Below are 20,000 nucleotides of genomic sequence, written 5' to 3'. Positions count from 1 at the left end.
CACGGACATTTTCATCGGTTTCTTTCGAACAATATTTTCCAGGTTGTAAGTAAAAGTACATCAATAAATAAATAAATACGTAAGTAAGTAAGTCAATAAGGAAAGTAAACAAGTATGGCATATAAATAAGTAAGTACGGTCATAAGTAAGAAACGTATGCGAGTATGCAGGTACGCAGGTAAGTAAATCAATAAGTGATGCAAGTAAGGTATGTATGCAGGTAGGTAAGTAAATTAAAATATAAATCTAAATTCATGTACTTGTGTAAATTTGCTCTCATTACTTCAGTGCTCAGTAAATGTGTGTAAAGAATGTAAACTGTAGTATAGTACTCCCCTCGTTCTCGGCGTTCTGTTAAACGCCGTATACGTCAGATAATAAACACTGCTTGTTTACACTGTGTGCAATCATTCATTCCTCTTCAGCAGCCTGGTCGGGGTGGCGGTGTATCCGGAGTCTATTTCGGTAATGCAAGACGCGAGGTGAGAGAATACGCCCAGCACACACACATTCACACTCGCATTCACACCAAGGGGCAATTTAGTGTGGCCTATCTGCACGTCTTTGGACAATGGGAGGACACCTGAGAGCGTGGAGGAAACCCACGCAAACACTGGGGAGAACATGTGACACTACACACAGACAGTAACCCGAGCTCAGGCTCGAACCAGGAGCCCTGGAGCTGTGAGGCATCAATGCTAGATATTGCATTAACACGATCATCCAGAACACTTTCAGTATCGATGACTCAGAAACGAGGTCAAAACTAATGAGACAGCGGTATTGGTAAAAAAAATCATCCGGCTCTTCTCACAGCACGCGCTCGGATCGAGGCATGACCGCGGTCCTGGGTTAAAGCGGAATAGGTATACATTTAGTTTATCTAGATTTCGACTGAAACCCTTCATCGTGATCAAAGATTTAACTTTCCACATGAGAACATTAATATCACAACAATTCGAGCAAACGGAAAAAAGGCTGAATCACGTCCCCTGTGCGTCTGATCGAGGCCTCTGGTCTCGGGGGAAACCTTTGTCTCCATGTGCAGAGTTACATAACAGTCCGTGTGCGCGCGCGTGTGTGTGTGTGCGTGCGTGTGTGTGTGTGTACACGCGTGCGCGTCTCCCGAGGACACCGAGGTCACACAGCTGCAAGGTTCATTCCCTTTCCATTCTCCTGAATGGAACGGTGAGGACACAAATATGTTATTTAATCATTCAAAGCACAATCTACGATCACGATCTTTTCATATTACCAACTTTGCACTGAAATACATTTATGACAGAGTGGAGAGGGGGAGAGAGAGAGAGAGAGAGAGAGAGAGAACTGACCACTGCTCCCGGTTAAAGGACGCCAGGAACCGAATGCCAGGGGGCACAGGAGCCATGTTAGAAGCTATGGGCGAGCTCAGCAGACAGTGGGTTAACTTGACTGAGACTGAAGAGATGATACACACGATCTCGGACACACGATCTCGGCACTCAGCTCTGACAGGAACGGCCTTGAGATGTCATCAAGAAAGGACATGATGCAGTGCTGACAGGTTCCATCAAAATCACGCCTGTTCTCCTACAGATAAAAAGAGAGATGAAGAGATATCAGGAGTCTTTTAATTCAAACCAGGAAGTTGGGATACACAGTGGATGGCCGAGGTTCAGCTGGTCAGATGTACGCAACAACAGGTCCTGCCGGGCAAATCATATACAAAGCTATTTTGTTTGCATAAACGACGAGCCATATCTCCCTGCAGGTCTCGCCTGGTTTCCCACTGAAGCTAAGCAGGGTTGAGGCTGGCCAGTACCTGGATGGGAGACCTCCTGGGGAAAACTAAGGCTGCTGCTGGAGGTGTTATTAGTGAGGACAGCAGGGGGCGCTCGCCCTCTGGTCTGTGTGGGTCCTAGTGATGTGGACACTATACTGTAGAAACCGACGTCCTGACTCTCTGTAGTCATTAAAAATCCCAGGACACTTCTTGTAAAAGAGTAGGGGCGTAACCCTGGCGTCCTGGTGAAATTCCTCCATTGGCCCTACTCTACCATGACCCCTCTAATAATCCCCATGTCTGAATTGGCTACATCACTCTCTCCTCTCCATTAATAGCTGGTGTGCGGTGGGAGTTCTGGTGCACTACGGCTGCCGTCGCATCATCCACGTGGATGCTACACACTAGTGGGGCTTGAAGATCCCCCTCCCCAAATACTATGTAAAGTGCTTCGAGTGTCTAGAAAAGCGCTATATAAATGTTTTAAAAATTTCAATAAAAAAACTTTTCCATATAAACGTACATTCAATACTATTTTTGAATTTTTGGCAAGTTGTTTTTCCAAGCAACTTTTTTAGTGCTAGTTTTGTAGATATTTCTTTTATTATATTTAATCGTTTATTCATCTCCAGTAAGGGCCTTATCCGGGTCAGGGTCAGGGTCGGGTGGATCCGGGGCACTATACACACGGCTCTTATATTACAGTAATGCCTTGTAATGTAGCACATAAACTTCCCATCTCTTGACTTTTATGCGAGTTTATACATGAGAGCTAGTACACACGACCAACCGGATTCTGCATCACCACTGCCACATGAAAATCAGTTAGCTTTATGTTCCTGGGACTTGTTCCTCCATAAACTGAAAATGCACCTGTACTTCCTTATACACATTTTCAGAATGTAAGACAAGGGGGGTGTGTGTGTGCGTGTGTGTGTGTGTGTGTGGGTGTGTGTGTACACAGGCAAGACGTGAGGGACAGTGTTCCGGCTGTAGTGTTTGCTCAGACTGGAGAAACCAGGCAGACTGCGACATAGACACACCTCTGATACTGAAATTACCTGGGATCTGATCTCAGTCCTCCATTCAAAGAATCCTATTGCTGAACTAGAAAAAACCACCTGAGATCAGACCATCAGCTGTATATAAGACTGTAGAACACCAATGACTGTATATGTAGTTAAGACACAAAGAGATGAGACCAATTACTGTATATATGGATTAGACACAAATATTAGACCAATGATTGTATATAAAGATTAGACACAGAGCGACTAGACCATCAGTATATAAAGATTAGACACGCAGGCCCTAAACCAATGACTGTATATATGGATCAGACACACAGAGATTAGACCAATGTCTATATATATGGATTAGACACACAGAGATTAGACCAATGTCTATATATATGGATTAGACACACAGAGATTAGATTAGTGACAGTATATATTTATTAGACCCACAGAGATTAGATTAGTGACTGTATATATGGATTAGACACCCAGAGATTAGACCACTGACTTCTATATATGTAATAGACACAGGGATTAAACCAATAACTGTTTATATAGGTAAAACATTTACAGCAATGTCTGTATATATGGATTAGACACACAGAGATTAGACCAATGTCTGTATATATGGATCAGACACAAAGAGATTAGACTAATGTCTGTATATATGGATCAGACACACAGAGATTAGACCAATGTCTATATATATGGATTAGACCCACAGAGATTAGATTAGTGACTGTATATATGGATTAGACACCCAGAGATTAGACCATTGACTTCTATATATGTATTAGACACAGGGATTAAACCAGTAACTGTTTATATAGGTAAAACATGTCTGTATATATGGATTAGACACACAGAGATTAGACCAATGTCTTTATATAAAGATTAGACACAAAGACACTAATAAATTTTACATATTTATTTATTTCACTGTATCCATAAAGCATGTTGAAAGTGTGCAGTGAAGGATACCAGCAGCTGGATTTAACATGAACCATCCGTTCAGGTGGTCCTTTGATACCGGAAGCATCATAATAAAATACACTAAACACTAAGGGTGTAAAAGAACATTACCACATACCCTACACAGCGCACTAGGGGATAGAAGGAGATATTTGAGATTCACCTGATGTCACTTAGCGACCGTTCTGTCTATCAGAGAAACAGGAAGACCGTCGTGCAGTCACACACCACCACCGTTAAGCTTTACCTCAGTGTTTGAAATATCTGTGAATGTTCTTACCTTGTTGTAATAAAATTCCGAGTTACCAAGGTGTATCGACCCGGGGTTCAGCTCCACTTCCTCCTTCTTCAGAGCAGGCTCGGTGGCGTTAGGACCGTTGACAGACTCTCTCTCTCTCTCAAGGGAAGCAACTACAACAAAGGGGCGGGACGCCACCCGGAGACGGGCCAATCAGCGCATACCGGAACCACGCAATAGCCAAACCACAAGAAGCGGAAGTTAACTGAATGTGGATATGTAGCTATGACCACAGAATATGTATATTTATCGGCTTTTATTAGCGAGTCAGTTCAAATATATGGTTCATCCTCACCAAAAAGAGCCGATTCTTACGGATCCCAAACAGCTCACTGACGTTTATTTCTAAACCGGACAAACTTTGAGACATTTTGACCATATATTTCATTCTTATTTGCCTAACTATGGCTGGAATACTTTCACGAAATATTACGTTTCTATGGAAGCGTTCATTAAAAAAAAAAATAAAAAATAAATTACACCGCAAGAGTAAAGGCATTTCTTATAATCGAGTCGGCTCTCAAAAGACTCGGTTCAAAGACTCGACTCCTTCGCGAGGGTAGTTGGCACTCATTAGTCAGTTAAAGCATTATTTATGTCCTACAGTGTAAATGTACAATTACTACTTGGAAGGTGATCTGTTTATGTTCACAGTTGATGATCCCTGTTGTACTTTGCCTGCCAGTGCAAAATAAAATAGGACCACGGTTGACCAAGGTGGCGTTTTAGTGTACTGTCAGGTGCAGAAGTTTTGGGAAGGTGGGTTTAAACACTGTGTACACTTACACATACTGGCCACTTTATTAGACACACCTATTACGTTAGATGACTTGTAGTTATACACTTAGCTCATTTTTCCATTCCCAGTTATTCGTAATCTTCCCTTACCCTTTATCAGTGGTCAGATTTTGACCACAGCATTGTGGTTGGACAACAGTCCTTCGCTTTAGTCATTCATCTTCACTAACACTTTATCCTGGTCAGGGTGATGGTGGATCCGGAGTTTATCCTGGGAACACTGGGTGAGAGGAGGGAATGCATCATGCATGCATGCATGCACGCACACACACACACACTGAATAGCCAATCCAGTTGCTGGCATGTTTTTAGGAGAGATGAGGAAATCTGCACAGATACAGGGAGAACATTCAAATCTCTGCAAGTAGTCCGAGCTCAGGATCAAAGCAGGGACCTTATCTCCTTCTGAAATGTTCCTTGTTAAATTCATGAACTTCCGAGTCTGTATTTTTATGTTCTATGGAAAAAGAGGGGAATTTAGCCTCATCAGAAGATTAAAAAAAAAAATAATCACAAATGTAAAAGACACAGTCTACAAACGTTGTCCAAACAACATGAGAGTTTATGATACACACTGAAATTTGCAGCTTGGATGAAACTGACACTGATATTTGCCGACTCTACAGAGAGACCAGTATCAGGGCTGCTGGAGACTCGAGTGTGTATCGCTGCACTAAAGAATACAGACTGTATAATAGACATTCTTTTATATTTTTCTTTTGGTCTGTTCCAGCCATATAAATGACCTTTAGATGGTAAGAACAAACATGTGGACCACTACGTATACGAAAGAATGTGTAAATATTGGAATTGAACATCTGCAGTTGAGGTTATAAGTTTACATACACCTTGCAGAATCTGTAAAATGTTAATCATTTATGTTGTTTATAACAATTTACACCGACCATCCGGTTCAAAAGTTTACGCCCGAAAGTCGCCTTCTTGAGCATCAGTGAATGTTTGCTCCTTTTGTAATACAACCCCAATTTCAAAAAAGTTGGGACACAGTGTAAAATGTAAATAAAAACAGAACGCAATGATTTGCAAATCTGATAAACTCAGGTGTTATTCACAATAGAACACAGAGAACATATCAAATGTTTAAAGTGAGGAAATGTACCATTTTAAGGAAAAAAATAAGGTTATTCTGAATTTTATGGCTGTAACATGTCTCAGAAAAGCTGGAAACGTGAGGAAAAAGGCTGGAAAAGTAAGTGTTACTAAAAAGAAACAGCTGGAGGAACATTTTGCAACTAATTAGGTTCATTGGCAGCAGGTCAGTAACATGACTGGGTATAAAAGAGTATCTTAGAGAGGCGGAGTCTCTCAGAAGTAAAGACGGGATGGAATCTGGATGGAAGCAGATGTTGCTCTAAAACCTGTATATACCTTTCAGCAGTGATGTTGCCTTTCCAGATGTGCAAGCTGCCCATTCTGTATTCACTAATGCACCCCCATACCATCAGAGATGCAGGCTTTTGAACCGAGCGCTGATAAAAAGATGGTCCCTCTCCTCTTTAGTTTAGAGGATACGCTGCGCTCATGGATATCAAACAATTGCAAACAAAACACAGGTTTATTAAAAAATATCTTTGTTAAATATAGGTGTGAAACAATTATTGGCACGCTTTTAGTCAGTACTTTGTGCTTCCTCCCGTTGCCAAGATAACAGCGCTGAGTCTTCTCCTATAACGCCTGATGAGGTTGGAGAATACATGGCGGGGGATCTGAGAGCGTTCCTCCATACAGAATCTCTCCAGATCCTTCACATTTCAGGTCCACGCTGGTGGACTCTCCTCTTCAGTTCACCCCACAGGTGTTCTATGGGGTTCGGGTCAGGGGACTGGGATGGTCATGGCAGGAACTTGATTTTGTGGTCAGTAAACCATTTCTGTGTTGATTCTGATGATGTTTTGGATCAATGTCCTGCTGGAAGATCCGACCACGGCCCATTTGAATCTTTCTGGCAGAGGCGGTCAGGTTTTCATTTAATATCTGTTGATATTTGATAGAGTCCATGATGCCATGTATCCTAACAAAATGTCCAGGTCCTCTGGCAGAGAAACAGCCCAAAACATTAAAGATCCACCTCCATATTTAACCGTGGGCATGAGGTACTTTTCCATACGGCTACCTCTCTGTGTGCACCAAAACCACCTCTGTGTTTATTACCAAAAAGCTCTATTCTGGTTTCATCTGACCGTAGAACCCGATCCCATTTGCAGTTCCAGTCGTGTCTGACAAACTGTTTGTTTTTGGAGGAGAGTAGAGGCTTTTTTATTGAAACCCTTCCAAACAGCTTGTGGTGATGTCGGTGATTTCAGATTGTAGTTTTGGAGACTTTCTGACCCCAAGACGCAACTAACTTCTGCAGTTCTCCAGCTGTGATCCTCGGAGATTTTTATCCACTCGAACCGTCCTCTTCACAGTGCGTTGAGACGATATACACACACGTCCAATTCCAGGTCGATTCATAACATTTCCAATCGACTGGAACTTCTTCATTATTGCCCTGATGGTGGAAATGGACATCTTCAATGCTTGTGTTATTTTCTTATAGACACGCCCCATTTTGTGAAACTCAACAACCTTTTGCGGCACGTCACAGCTACATTCCTCGCTCTTACGCATTGTGATGAATGACTAAGGGAATTTGGCCAATGTGTTACCTCATATTTATACCCCTGTGATACAGGAAGTCATGGTTGAACTATTTCCTGTTCCTAGTCACCCAGGTGTACAAAAAAAAAAGAAGTAAAATATCAATGGGAATATACTACAAATATATTTTTCCTCCTATGAATTCATAGGGGTGCCAATCAATGTGGCACACCTATATTTAACAGATTTTTTTTTGGATAGACCTGTGCTGTGTCTGAAATTGTTTGATATACATGACAGCAGAGTATTTTTGTGAATTCTTTGAACAAAAGATCAGAAAGTTAAAACAATCGAGACAATTTTCCACACCTTTCTTTGCTCCTATTTACCAAGGGTGCCAATATTAGTGGAGGGCGCTGTACTTAACCAACAAATGCCACTTCAACCCTAGCTGACAAAAAACAAACAAACAAAAAAAACAGACCAGCTCTTAAGATGTCTGCAGAGATTCTCCAAAAAAAAAACAAAAAAACAAGCCTTCTCCTTCACGTCAAGCAACCTTACATCCTCCATGAAACATCACTGCGTCACAGGTTCCCTTTCGGGAAAAGGGGCGGATCTGAACAGCTTGGTTTTAACTGGGAGAACAATTCAGATCTTCTGTTATTCTAACTGCACCTTTAATGAAAACAAAAACACACAGAGAAAGAAATGACAGATTTATAAAAAACAAAGATGATTTTTTTTTATTACTTCAGGTAGACTGTAGTATCATGGAGTCAGGCCTGCAGCCTTCTGCTTTTAGTTCTGTATATTTATAGATTTCTACATCTCTTTAATGTGGCATTGCATTTTCTTTCTTTTCTGTATTTACAGTGTTCCGAAGGAAATGTACAAGACTCAGTGGCATTCACGATCTCAACGAGAAGTACGTATACAGTTTTGTTCCCTCTGTTTAAGCTAATGTCTTAAGATCGTTATTTATCATTAACGTTATCGTCATTATTATTTCTTCTTCTTTCTTTTTTTTCTTTTTTTATTTATTTATTTTTTAACAGGTATAAGTTCTCGATTGATTTCAGTCTAAGTTCATACACGTTTCCCTGTCTGATTCTCTGACGCAAACCTTTCTGCACGTCGCTTCCTCGGGCCACCTTCACCTGCACTGCCATAAGAAAATAAAATCAGAGCGGAACTCTGGTCTACACATACGTCGGGCTCGCTAATCAGTCGGTCGCTTCTACACACACACACACACACACCGATTCTACTTTCTTTCTGCTTCCATGGATAAAACACACACTCTGCTGCTCTTCCTTCTTTGGCTAAACGTTCGCTCTTTTCATCTCTCCCCTCGTCCACGTTCGGAATCCATCTCTGTTCGAATCGGACACGGTATTGAGGGTGCCGTCTGTTCGTATTTCGTGTCTCTATACCCAGGAGTCTGGCGAGCCCGGGTACTGATCGGTGCGGTACGAGGCTCTGCGTGTGCTGGAGTAAAAGTCCACGTAGTTGGTGGTGGCTTTGAGTGTGTGAGGCTGTGCGGGGTAGTCTGTAGTGGAGTACTGCAGCGTCTCCTCCAGGTACGGGTCGTCGTATGCCTGCGGGGACTGCACGTACGTCCGATACGGCTCGTAACCCCTCTGTCCAGTCTCATCCACGTAACATATGTGCTGCTGAAAGAAACATCACACGTGCAATGGGATCAATTCTTTATATATATATATATATATATATATATATATATATATATATATATATATATATATATATATATACACTGAGGAACTGTATTAGTTGTGGCTTGAACGGAAACTCTTCCACATGTTGGATTTCCTCTGTGACTCCCGTCTGACTTAAAATAAAGATACTCAATATAACCTGCATTTCAATTATGGAGGTCTCACATTTCACAAAATCTGCAGTTCTAGACAGAGCCCCGATATGATCTCTGTGAAACGATAACGTAAAATGTTCTGGTCTGTTCTTGACCATCATATGGTCAAGTTTGACATTTTCCACTATATATATATATATATATATATATATATATATATATAGCGTTCTGAAAATGACAGGATTTCCTGAAGTGAAGTACCTTTCTCTTTTGCAAGGCTCTCAACCATAAGCAAAACGTTGTACAATAGGCCTTTGACACACTCCCGCATTCGCAGGGCGCAAGCTGCAAACAATAACGGAAACAAACTTCCGCTCTAGCCTGTATCGAAGGCGGCGAGGAATCGTTGTCGCTTCCCTAAACGCTCTAATAGTTCCACTAAACAACCCTGTCTCAGTGTGTGTTCTTTTCTAACCGACGAGGAAACGAGGAAAAGGTGGATTCATGTTGTTCGGCGGGACGAAGACGAAGGTTTTTGCGGTTTTAAAAGGGGGTACGTACGTGTGTACGAGTCTGACTGCTCGTCGACGTGGGGGTTCTCGTCGGCTTTAAACGGGATCTAAATAAACAAAACCGCCTTCTGTATCTTACAACAAAAGCTTGCAATTATTCTGTATTACGGGGTACTCAGAGCAAATAAACTAGCATGAAGGAATCCACCTTATGCACTACCCAAACATAAACACTCGCCCATGCTATACAGATACACTGCCCCCTGGTGGAGTTTATGAATAGAGGACAGTCGACTCGTTCACAGACTCCCAGGCTCAGCTGGCCCTATACAAGACATCCTGATAATTAGACTCTCCATCTTTCATTAATTGTCAGCCTCGGAGGCATTCTTCAGTTAAAATAAACAGCGTTCTGTGGCAGAGATGAGTGTGTGGCGTGTGTGGGCTTTACCTGGCCTCTCCTGGATTCGTCTCTGCCGGGAGAGGAGTAAGAGCTGAGATAAAACGGAGATGATTTCACCGACCCTGAAATAGACACAGCGAGTCACAGATTTCATATCTAATGCTTTGAAATAAAATTCCCACACTCATGTTTTGGTTTTCATGGATTACACTCATTACCGCACACACACACACACATACACGTATATCATCGCTCAGGAGGTGCATCTGTTCATCTTCTGATCATGACCTGTCTGAATTTCATCCGATCACACGTGGGCAGCTGAGCTGTACAACTGTTCTTGCCTGGTATGAAGTAGTTCACTAGGCAGTGTTTGCCAGGACACAACGAGACACAGCCCTGGTTCCCAGTCTCTTTAAGGACAAATTTTAATGTACAGCTATTAGTTTTTAAAGCTCAGAATAATGGACTCGCACTATCGTACAGTACAGTACAGTACAGTACAGTATGTGCTAAATCGATCACTAAGATTCCGTACTGCAGGTTTGCTCAATGGCCCCAACGTCAACGAGAAGACGTGACAACGCAGCTTTCTGTTATCTACCCAAAATCCGAACGATTTACCAGTCGGGACTTTAAAAAGCCGCTAGACATTTTTTATACACTCGTCTCTTCTAAATTCTCATCATTTTATCTGCTTTATGTAATCTCATTCTTATTTTTCTTTTACAAACTAATTTCTTCCATTTTTTGAGACTCCAAGTCTTGTTATTTTTAAAACACTATTTTATATGATTTATGCTTTGATTTACTCATTCATGTTTTTTTTCCAGGTTGTTTATTATTGATTTATATTATTATTATCCATCCATCCATCCATCTTCTAAAGCGCTTGTCCTTTTAGACATGCCAGTACCGTGCATGTCTTTGGACTGGGGGAGGAGACCGGAGTACCGGGAGGAAAATCCGCAGCACGGGGAGAACATGCACACTCCGCACACGCAGGGCACACAGGTGTGAGGTGAACGTATTATTATTATCCATCCATCCATCCATCCATCCATCCATCTTCTACTGCTTACTCCTTCTTCAGGGTCACGGGGAGCCTGGAGTCTATCCCGGGGAGCATGGGGCACAAGGCGGGGTACATCCTGGACAGGGTGCCGATCCATCACAGGGCACAATCACACACACATTCACACACCCATTCATACACTACGGACACTTTGGACACGCCAATCAGACTACCATGCATGTGTTTGGACTGGGGGAGGAAACCGGAGTACCCGGAGGAAACCCCCGCAGCACGGGGAGAACATGCACACTCCGCACACACACACAGGGCCACGATGGGAATCGAACCCCCGACCCTGGAGGTGTGAGGCAAACGTATTATCATTATTATTATTATTATTATTATTATTATTATTATTGCTGCTCATATTATGTCCCTACTTGATTCTTCTTCTTGTTATTATCTCCTATATTTAAGCAATATACTGATTATCGGCACAGCCATGATTCGGCGTAGTGTGCGGGCGCTGTAGCTAATCGCAGCCGAAATTCAGTATGACCTCACAATTCCGAGTGTGATATTGCTTTTATATAAAAGTTCTATAAAAAAAAATAAAAAATCAATATCGAGTAAGTGACCTTTGGGACATTATATGGCCAAATGTTCGGATTACTCGTGCGCCGCTAGAGGAAACAGATCCCGAAGAAGCCACGCTCGCTTTACAGCATGCCGGCTAGCTCGCACGGATTTGTCCATTCCCGTTAAAGGCGCTTCCGGTAAAATTCGCTTTTCATCGTTAGCTGACGAGCTCTCGTGCTTTAGCTCAGAAGTTATGTACATACCCGTCCTTAATACTGCTCACCTCAGAGGAATGTCAATACCAGGCATGAACAGGTGCGATGTCATTTTTAGGCCAAATGATAGTTCTGGATACTGAACGATGACGTCAATAAAATGTGAACGTTAAATGTTTCATGATGAAAACGGCACTTATTGAGCGAAATCCTAGCACCGTGCGTGAACCCTGTTATCAGCAGTCGAGTCACTGAGCTACAGCGGCACGCCGTTCACTAAAATAAACCACGTCTTGTTAGAGTCAGGAACAGGACGTGTGTCAGAAGCTATCGCCGTAGCTCTGATGTTATCTGATGTTACGGCCGATTAAATCATTTAAATGCCTGAAACTCCTTTCATAGGCTAATCTAAACTTACAGCGGGGACAACTTTATATCCGGACAGAGTTAATCTACCGGTGCTTGATGTTTTGTGCTGCTTATAATATACCTGTGTATGGGGTTTTATGCGCACTGCCGTCTCCTTGGTAGTTATAAAATTGCATAGGTGGCTGTGCGGTCCTCTGGTAATCGGAGCGCTGTTCTTTAATCCCCAACACGGCTGGAGACGAGGTGGTGCTGCCCGCTGCAGGGAAGAAACACATTCTGCTTGTTACTGATTAAACGCACAGTCACTGTCACAGCTGCTGATAAGACGAGCCTGCTTTGTGGATTTCTTTTTCCCCCCCGTGTCGCGAAGCACGGACATTAAAAAGCTTATTAACAAAGTGTCTTTTATAGACTAGCTTAAACTGCATATGCTTGCTTCTGATTTCCTCATCACTGAACTATATTCCTCTGACACACACACACACACACACACACACACACACACGCGCGCACACACACCTGTCTTATTGACTGGGGACATCTGCAGGGAGTTTGAGGGTAATGTGGGCTGGGATTTGAAGCGGTCTCTCTCCAGCGTGGACACAGGAGTCAAGAAGTGATTCTGATTCCAGCCATCCTACAAGACAGCAAACACACATCAGAGCCCTACATGTATAAATACACACACACACACACACTCATACTGGCTCTGTAATCTCTCTCTCTCTCTCTCTCTCTCTCTCTCTCTATATATATATATATATATATATATATATATATATATATATATATATGGTATAATGTTTAGCATACACATTCATGCACACAGTAAACAGAAGCATGCTGTTATATGAATTTATAAAAAAATAAAATAAAAAAAAAATGCCACAAGAGATGAAATGCTGTGTCTCGTCATCTCTCTAACCTAAAGTAGCTCCTAAACTCTCTTTCACATTACACGAGTTGCCGCTTTGGTTAAACGCGGCACTAAAATTCATTTTAAAGCTGAGACCTTCTCGGAATTTCTGTATAATACCGATTCCGTGCCGTGACGTGTCTGATCTCAGTCTGCGAGGTTATAAAACAGGCTCGATGCCTCGAACCGGTCACGTCCGACGCGCTGCTTCGTATTACACGGAAGAGACGCCGGGTTACCGTTACGTCTCGGCTGAAAAAGAAAATCGTCACCGACACCGCGTTCGTAAGGGATCGTGAAATATTCCGCCACGTGCACCCGTCTGTATGTTGCTTCTTATAGGAGCGTGGACCCGAACGTCCTTTAACCCGAGAGATGCCGGGCCTTTTGCGTTCGACGATTTTGAATCGTATCACGGAGCGCGGTTTCAATATATAACTTCACTTATTATTTACAGATCCCATGTGCCGAATGAATGATTTTCATGTCCACAAACTAAAGTGGTAATCAAGTTCGCAGCACGACATATACCTCCTACACCTCAACTCTATGAGGTCGATAAAAACACACTCACGAGGATGAAAAGTCTCGACGTGATAACTGCGGATTCTCGGCGCCTCTCGTTCTTGTCAAGACAAAGTCGCGTAAAACGTTCGCGGTCACCGTAATGATTACGCAATAAGCCTTTCGTAAGGTCTCCATTAACGCTCTATAAAAAAAATAATGCAACGCTTATGAACGCATTATAAAAGCCCTATGCACGTACGCCTCTATTTCTACAAATACAGTGCACTAATATCATTTATTCGTTGGATTTGCAAATACATACACTAGCCATTTTCACAGTTCTGCTCTGACTCACCTTCTTGTAGATAGTGCGCAGGTCTCTGTACTGCCACAGTGTGTTGAGAACCTGCGCTGCAGCCTTCACCACCTTCATCGAGTACCTACAGCGCAGCCAGGCACAGGACCAATCAATCATCATCATCATCTACAGCTGCTAAACTGTTACAGGGTTCATTAGCTCCATGATGTGAACACTCAGTCACCACCCTCATTCCAATCTGTCTAATTAGCAGTAAATAGGTTTCATTTAAGCAGCAAAACCTTTGTGTTAATACGTGTGTGTGTGTGTGGGGGGGGGGTATCCGAGTTTGAGCGGACCTCTCTCCACGTCCCTTGGTGATGTTGACGAGTTTCTCGATGCCTCCCGTGTCGGCGAGAGCTTTGGCGTTCTCCATGTTTTTGCTGGAGACCTCGTGGAGCGTACAGCAAATGGCCGCCACCGTCTCATCGGACAGCTGAGTGGTGCTACCTCCGGGCAGCCGGTTCACCAAGTCACGCATCGCGTACTTCCCTGTTACACACAGACGTGTATGCATCAGTAAATGAAACGTGTAGTAGCTCTACTCTATTATCAAGAAGGGCCAAAACCAGAAGTGCTTCCTGACCGATCAGCTCCTTGTTCCTGACGTCCAGCGCCATGTTTCTGAGCGCTGTGGCTACAGAACACACCACGCGGTCGTTATCCATCCTCAGCAGCTCCACCAGGATGGGCAAACCTTTCTCCTTCCGCACTGCTGCACGGATGTACGCCGAGAACTGCGCAAACACGCCAGGACAGACTAGGATGAACTGGGGAGCATGGTCGACAATCCGCATACATTAATTAAAAGTTTTAAAGTTTGACTGCTTAATTATGAATGCTGGACTTATGAATCAAACATGACTCACTGTTTGTATTCTGTAATTACTCTTTGCGCATACACGACGTACCTTCCAGTTGCCCGCTGAAAGGTTCTGCAGGGATCCAGCAGCGCCCTCTAGTGTTGCGGGGTTGGAGCTCTCGGCCAGTAGAGTGAGGTAAGGCTTCACCACTGCAGGGTGCCACAGCATCTCGGCTCCTTTAGGAGACTTGGAGAACCCGGGGATCGGTCCCACACCATCCCACTGAACAAGACAGCACGCACGTACGCACATGATATACGGTCAGCAAGTCCTTACGTCCGCTTATTAGAAACAACTACGCAGAGATGAACTGCAGACAATAAACTGAATGCAGCGAATTACACTTTCTTTCTAGGAAATACAGCACAAGTGCGTGGGCGCGTGTTTATATCTTCATACCGCTGTCTGCCAGAGCATAGTTTAAATCAGACGCACGCGGAAATACACAGATCGGAAAGGACATTTAATACGTACACTCAGTACAGGGTAGTGAACGTCACTGGCAGGGCAGAGAGCACTGCTCCCTATTAGCAGGTGCTGTGGGCTGCAGAAACTACTCTACACAGGACACACGCCGTATCTGTACCGCTGTAATATAATGGCAGAGACTGCAGAATTCCGCCAGTGTTGTGATTTGCTAAAGCGATTATTCCTGCATACTTCGACTGACTGCAAATAAACAAGCCGAGACGTCTTCGCATGGAGATACGGCGATGATCAACTTGTTCAAGCGGATTAAACTGACGCCGATTGCTGATGCACTTGACCAAGTGCTCTTTACTATACGCTATACGAGTCTAGATGTGACTAGAAATTGAAAAGCCAAATAAAAAGGCTCATTATACAACAGTTTAATTGGTCGAGCGGCCTTGTATTTCCTATAACCGCACTAGGACGTGTGTGTCTATCTGTTTGTCTGTGTTCGCCACATACAATTCCACTTCCTAACTGAAAACCAACTACAGTCGAGTTAGTGACATCATCAGCGGGCGTGGCAAACGATACTTTTTCGGGAACTTAACTTTTGACTTGAAATATAAAAGCTCGTCAGATGAAGGTGAAAAGGAAGAAGGGAACGGACAAATCAGTGCGAGCTAGCTAGAGAGCTCGCCGACGTGCTATAAAGTGGGTGTGGCTTCTTCGGGATTTATTTCCGCCAGCGGAGCAAAAAACGAACAGGACGTTTGTCCTTATTGTGTCTGAAATGTCACTTACTCGATATGAATTTGTTTATAGAAGCATCGTATAGAAGCAACATTGCAATATAACCGAATACCATCGTGGCTGTGATAGCTACGTCCCCCAGCGCGCGACTCCTCGCCTACGCGGCGTCACAGCCGCGCCGATATTCGGTATAACCGCGCTCGGGCTCGTGCGACATTGCTTCATTAGAACATTACGGCAAGGGTGTATGAGAACATGGAGTCTCTTATGGCTCACCTGCTCCTCCTGTACACTCTTCTTCTTTTTCTTCCTCTTCCTCCCCCAGCAGCTGTAGTCTGCCTCTTTACTCGGCGACTCCGTCCCCAGCAACCCGTCCTTCTCCTGATTATCCATCAGCCGTGAAGGAGGCATCTCCAGCTCCAAACGGTACGAGAGATTCCTCAGAGTGCAAATACAGTTCTCCACTATCTGAGACAGAAAACAAGAAAAGGGTGAGAGAGAAGAAAAAGAAAAGAAAAAAAAAAAAAGAGAGATGGGAAGGCGATTGCTCGAGATGCTCTTTGAGCGACTCGGACCAAAATTTCATAAAAGGTCACGAATTACGTCGACTATAATGACGAGACGATAATATCTGTGCCGCGACGAAATTAAGACCATTCGGCGTTGACAGAAATAGAATGAAACGCAAAAAAATATCGTTCGATTTGTTGGAATATAGGGTTCGATTCCCGCCGTGGCCCTGTGTGCGCCGAGTATGCGTGCTCACCCCGTGCCTCAGGGATACGCCGGTTTCCTCCACCAGTCCGAAGACATGCGCTGTAGACTGACTGGCATGTCTAAAGTGTATGAATGGGTGTGTGAGTGTGCCCTGTGATGTACTGCCACCCCTCCAGGGTGTCCCACCCTATGCCCCATGCCTCCTGGGATAGGCTCCGGGTTCCCCGCAACCCAGTAAGGATAAGCGGTACAGAAAAATGGCTGGCTGGATGGATTTCATCAGTGTACTAAATCCATCTTTAACCTTCTATGTCAGGTTTAATAGTACAAAAAAAAACCTACTGCAAAACTATATCATCATTGATGTAGATTATTTAATCTGCTTTTTATTCCACGAGCGTAACCGTTCGGCAATGACCGACACTGCTGTCCCCACCTGTAAGCTGTAACCCTCAGGACTAATGTGGGGGGAGAAAAAAGGTCAACAGAAGTAAGATAAATGCCTTCTGTCTTCGCTACGAGATCGACTTCACAGAAATCCCTCCTTATATTCCTCTGCCGAGGCTGGAGACCAGACGGGAGCAGCGCGGCGCAACTGGACCGAAACAAATGACTTTAATTCAGCATATCTGTGCGTGCTGGGAGGGAGGAGGATCTAGATCAGAGCTAATGCAGAAATAAAGACGCAGGACATGGCGAAGTGGGAATTAGACCCTGCCTTAAAGCCTTAAATGCTTTAACTATAACATGTTCGAGTGGTGAAGCTTAGATTTCCTACCACATAGAAAGCTCCTCGCCTCTGCAGCGTGCGCCTATGAGGTAGGATGTGTTCCATATAGAGGACGTATATGGGTCGATGCTGAAAAAAGTGTTTTCAATGACAAAACTTACATCGTAAGTGGGACTGACGCCATTTATCCCGCTGAATGTCTTTCGGTATAACCGACATTAAGGATTATATTCAACCAAACTCTATTTTAAAACAATTAACATACATTCCTCTTACATATACAACAGAACCGAGGACAATTTGATAGTATAAAGCATGCTGTAGTGGAACAGTTTTCCAGGTGATCACTTTCTCCTCTCTGGAAATATACTATTATGATAATCAACAGTTGCGCGGACACGTTTAGAAGTGTGTGTGTGTGTGTGTGTGTGTGTGTGTACCTTGCTGTCGAAGTCGGCGGTGCTGACGCAGGCTTTGATGACGTAGAGCAGCGAGTCGACGAGCCCTTCGCAAGAGCGCATCTGCTTCCTGGACTCCTCTCCGGCCGAGCTCAGGTTCCTATGGCAACAAGCACCCTTGGGGTCAGCACCTCAGCACAATTTCATATCTGAGATGTAATGAAAGCTCTCTCTCACACACACACACACACACACACATTCTCTCTCTCAAGGTGTGCAAAAGCTCTTAAGGTTAATGGAGGGAGTGTGTGTGTGTGTGTGCGCGTGTGTGTGTGTGTCTATACGAGTTGAACATTAGCTAAGTGACATAACGAGTGGAAGAATAAATGCTTGCTCTTTAATCCAGATCAGTTTTCACACTACAGTCTGTATGAAACATCAATGAGAAGAAAAAACATGCTTATACGCTATTAAAAAAACAACAACAACAAAACAAAAGCGGTTTGTTTACTAAATGTATATTTTTCCACCCAGTGATTTAGACCGTCAGGCTGTCAGGCATCTGTTCGACACTACACAACTATCAGAAGCTTCATTTACGCAATTAAACCCTTTCGCACGAATGCAGCGAATGAGCCGAGGCATGTTTGGTGTCTGAAGTTTGCTTCTTTAGGTCTGCACTGAAGCCATCACGTTTACTGAAGCACATATCCTCCAGTTTAACGTCAGGGGAGATCAAACAGAACGCAAGAAGTGATCTGAAATGTAGCTTTGTTCAGTTCATTTCATTTCGAATACTGATTCGGTATGTTGCTGATTGCAGTGCTGAGCCAAATGATGACCTTGGAAGCGAGTGTGTGATTAAGACATGCGGGTTGAACGCGGCTAGGATTAAACGACCTGGTTAGCTACATTAGCCTCTAACACCAGACACGTTTTCACCCACTTACTACATCTGGAGTAAAGGAGATGTTATTCGACCAAAGTCTTTACCCTCGCTTGAAGACCGTTGCGCAGGGTTAGATGACACACTACCGTGGTATACCTGCTGAACAGAGTGTGTTTGGAGCTAACTGCGGACGAATTAGATCATAAACACACACGTATTCATGACTTGTATACGAATTTCAACAGTAAGCTACAAATCAAGTGCTATAATCCTCTTCGAGGTCTCCTATGAGACTTCAGCATACCTTGTCACACTGAGAGCAGCCTGAGCTAGGGCCGCTCGATCGTGGGAAAAATCACGATCACGATTATTTACGTCAATATTGAGGTCACGATTATTAAACACGATTACTCGGCGACTTTGGAAACATCGTGCATTTACGGAACTTTTATATAAAAAAAAATAAATGAATAAAAAAAAAAACTAGCAAAAACATTTTATTGTATTTTTAACAGTGGATTTCCTTGTATCCATATACACACACACACACTTAAATAATGTATGAATAAAAATAAATTCACTAATTTGCACTAACACTTATTGTTCTCGCAAACAGTCTTTTTTTTTTTTTTTTTTTTTTTTTTTTTTACACGTACTTTCCTTACTTATTCAAGCGACTATTAGAAATCGCTTTAAACTTCCTTAGCCAATGAAATTCTGTCTCCTGGTTTAGATCGGCCTGAAGTTTCTCACTATTAGCGATCTCTAGAAAGGAAATGAGCGTATTTAGACCAGCTGTCATGACGCTAGAGGAAATGAGCTTTCCAGCGAGACCAAACGTTATTTCTTTTAGTTCCACGCCAGACTCCATGAAACTAAATTGTTTCCAAACGGCTGAAACGGTTTGATCTTTCTTGTCGACCAAAGCCCCCCTCCCTCTCTCTCTCGGCTTGAGCTGAACTAAAGATGCCCCAGTTCGGCCTTTTGAGGATGCGTGAAAGTGCACCTCTGTAAAGAAAAATGGCGCGCGGTTTTTTAAAAGACGAAACGAGGACACTGTGAAACGGAATGTGAAAATAAT

The 20,000-nt window shown here is 43.3% G+C and overlaps 2 protein-coding genes across 17 annotated transcripts in view; both read right to left on the bottom strand.

Annotated features, from left to right (window-relative positions):
* slc37a1 (solute carrier family 37 member 1) overlaps nucleotides 1–4,187 on the bottom strand; it is a 21,828-nt gene extending 17,641 nt beyond the window's left edge. Inside the window, exons 1-2 of the mRNA XM_017470456.3 lie at nucleotides 4,031–4,187; nucleotides 1,332–1,569 (exon numbers count right to left, since the gene is read on the bottom strand). Coding sequence (XP_017325945.1) covers nucleotides 1,332–1,387 — 56 coding nt within the window. The 5' untranslated portion in view covers nucleotides 1,388–1,569; nucleotides 4,031–4,187. The remainder of the gene's footprint in view (nucleotides 1–1,331; nucleotides 1,570–4,030) is intronic.
* A 1,699-nt stretch (nucleotides 4,188–5,886) lies between these two features.
* The window catches only part of LOC108266581 (plakophilin-4), a 143,485-nt gene continuing 129,371 nt past the window's right edge, over nucleotides 5,887–20,000 (bottom strand). For 11 of the 16 annotated variants that reach the window (XM_053680595.1, XM_017470093.3, XM_017470095.3 and 8 more), the window contains 10 exons: nucleotides 18,073–18,190; nucleotides 16,462–16,653; nucleotides 15,070–15,243; nucleotides 14,745–14,928; nucleotides 14,458–14,650; nucleotides 14,156–14,240; nucleotides 12,897–13,014; nucleotides 12,499–12,633; nucleotides 10,248–10,321; nucleotides 5,887–9,123 (listed from right to left, as the gene is read on the bottom strand). In XM_053680595.1, coding sequence (XP_053536570.1) covers nucleotides 8,878–9,123; nucleotides 10,248–10,321; nucleotides 12,499–12,633; nucleotides 12,897–13,014; nucleotides 14,156–14,240; nucleotides 14,458–14,650; nucleotides 14,745–14,928; nucleotides 15,070–15,243; nucleotides 16,462–16,653; nucleotides 18,073–18,190 — 1,519 coding nt within the window. In that variant the 3' untranslated portion in view covers nucleotides 5,887–8,877. The remainder of the gene's footprint in view (nucleotides 9,124–10,247; nucleotides 10,322–12,498; nucleotides 12,634–12,896; nucleotides 13,015–14,155; nucleotides 14,241–14,457; nucleotides 14,651–14,744; nucleotides 14,929–15,069; nucleotides 15,244–16,461; nucleotides 16,654–18,072; nucleotides 18,191–20,000) is intronic. The other 5 variants (XM_017470088.3, XM_017470089.3, XM_017470087.3 and 2 more) reach the window with 3 other exon arrangements.

Source organism: Ictalurus punctatus, chromosome 6 (genome assembly GCF_001660625.3).
Source record: "Ictalurus punctatus breed USDA103 chromosome 6, Coco_2.0, whole genome shotgun sequence".
Lineage (NCBI taxonomy): Eukaryota > Metazoa > Chordata > Actinopteri > Siluriformes > Ictaluridae > Ictalurus > Ictalurus punctatus.
This window is presented reverse-complemented; position numbering and strand designations above follow the sequence as displayed.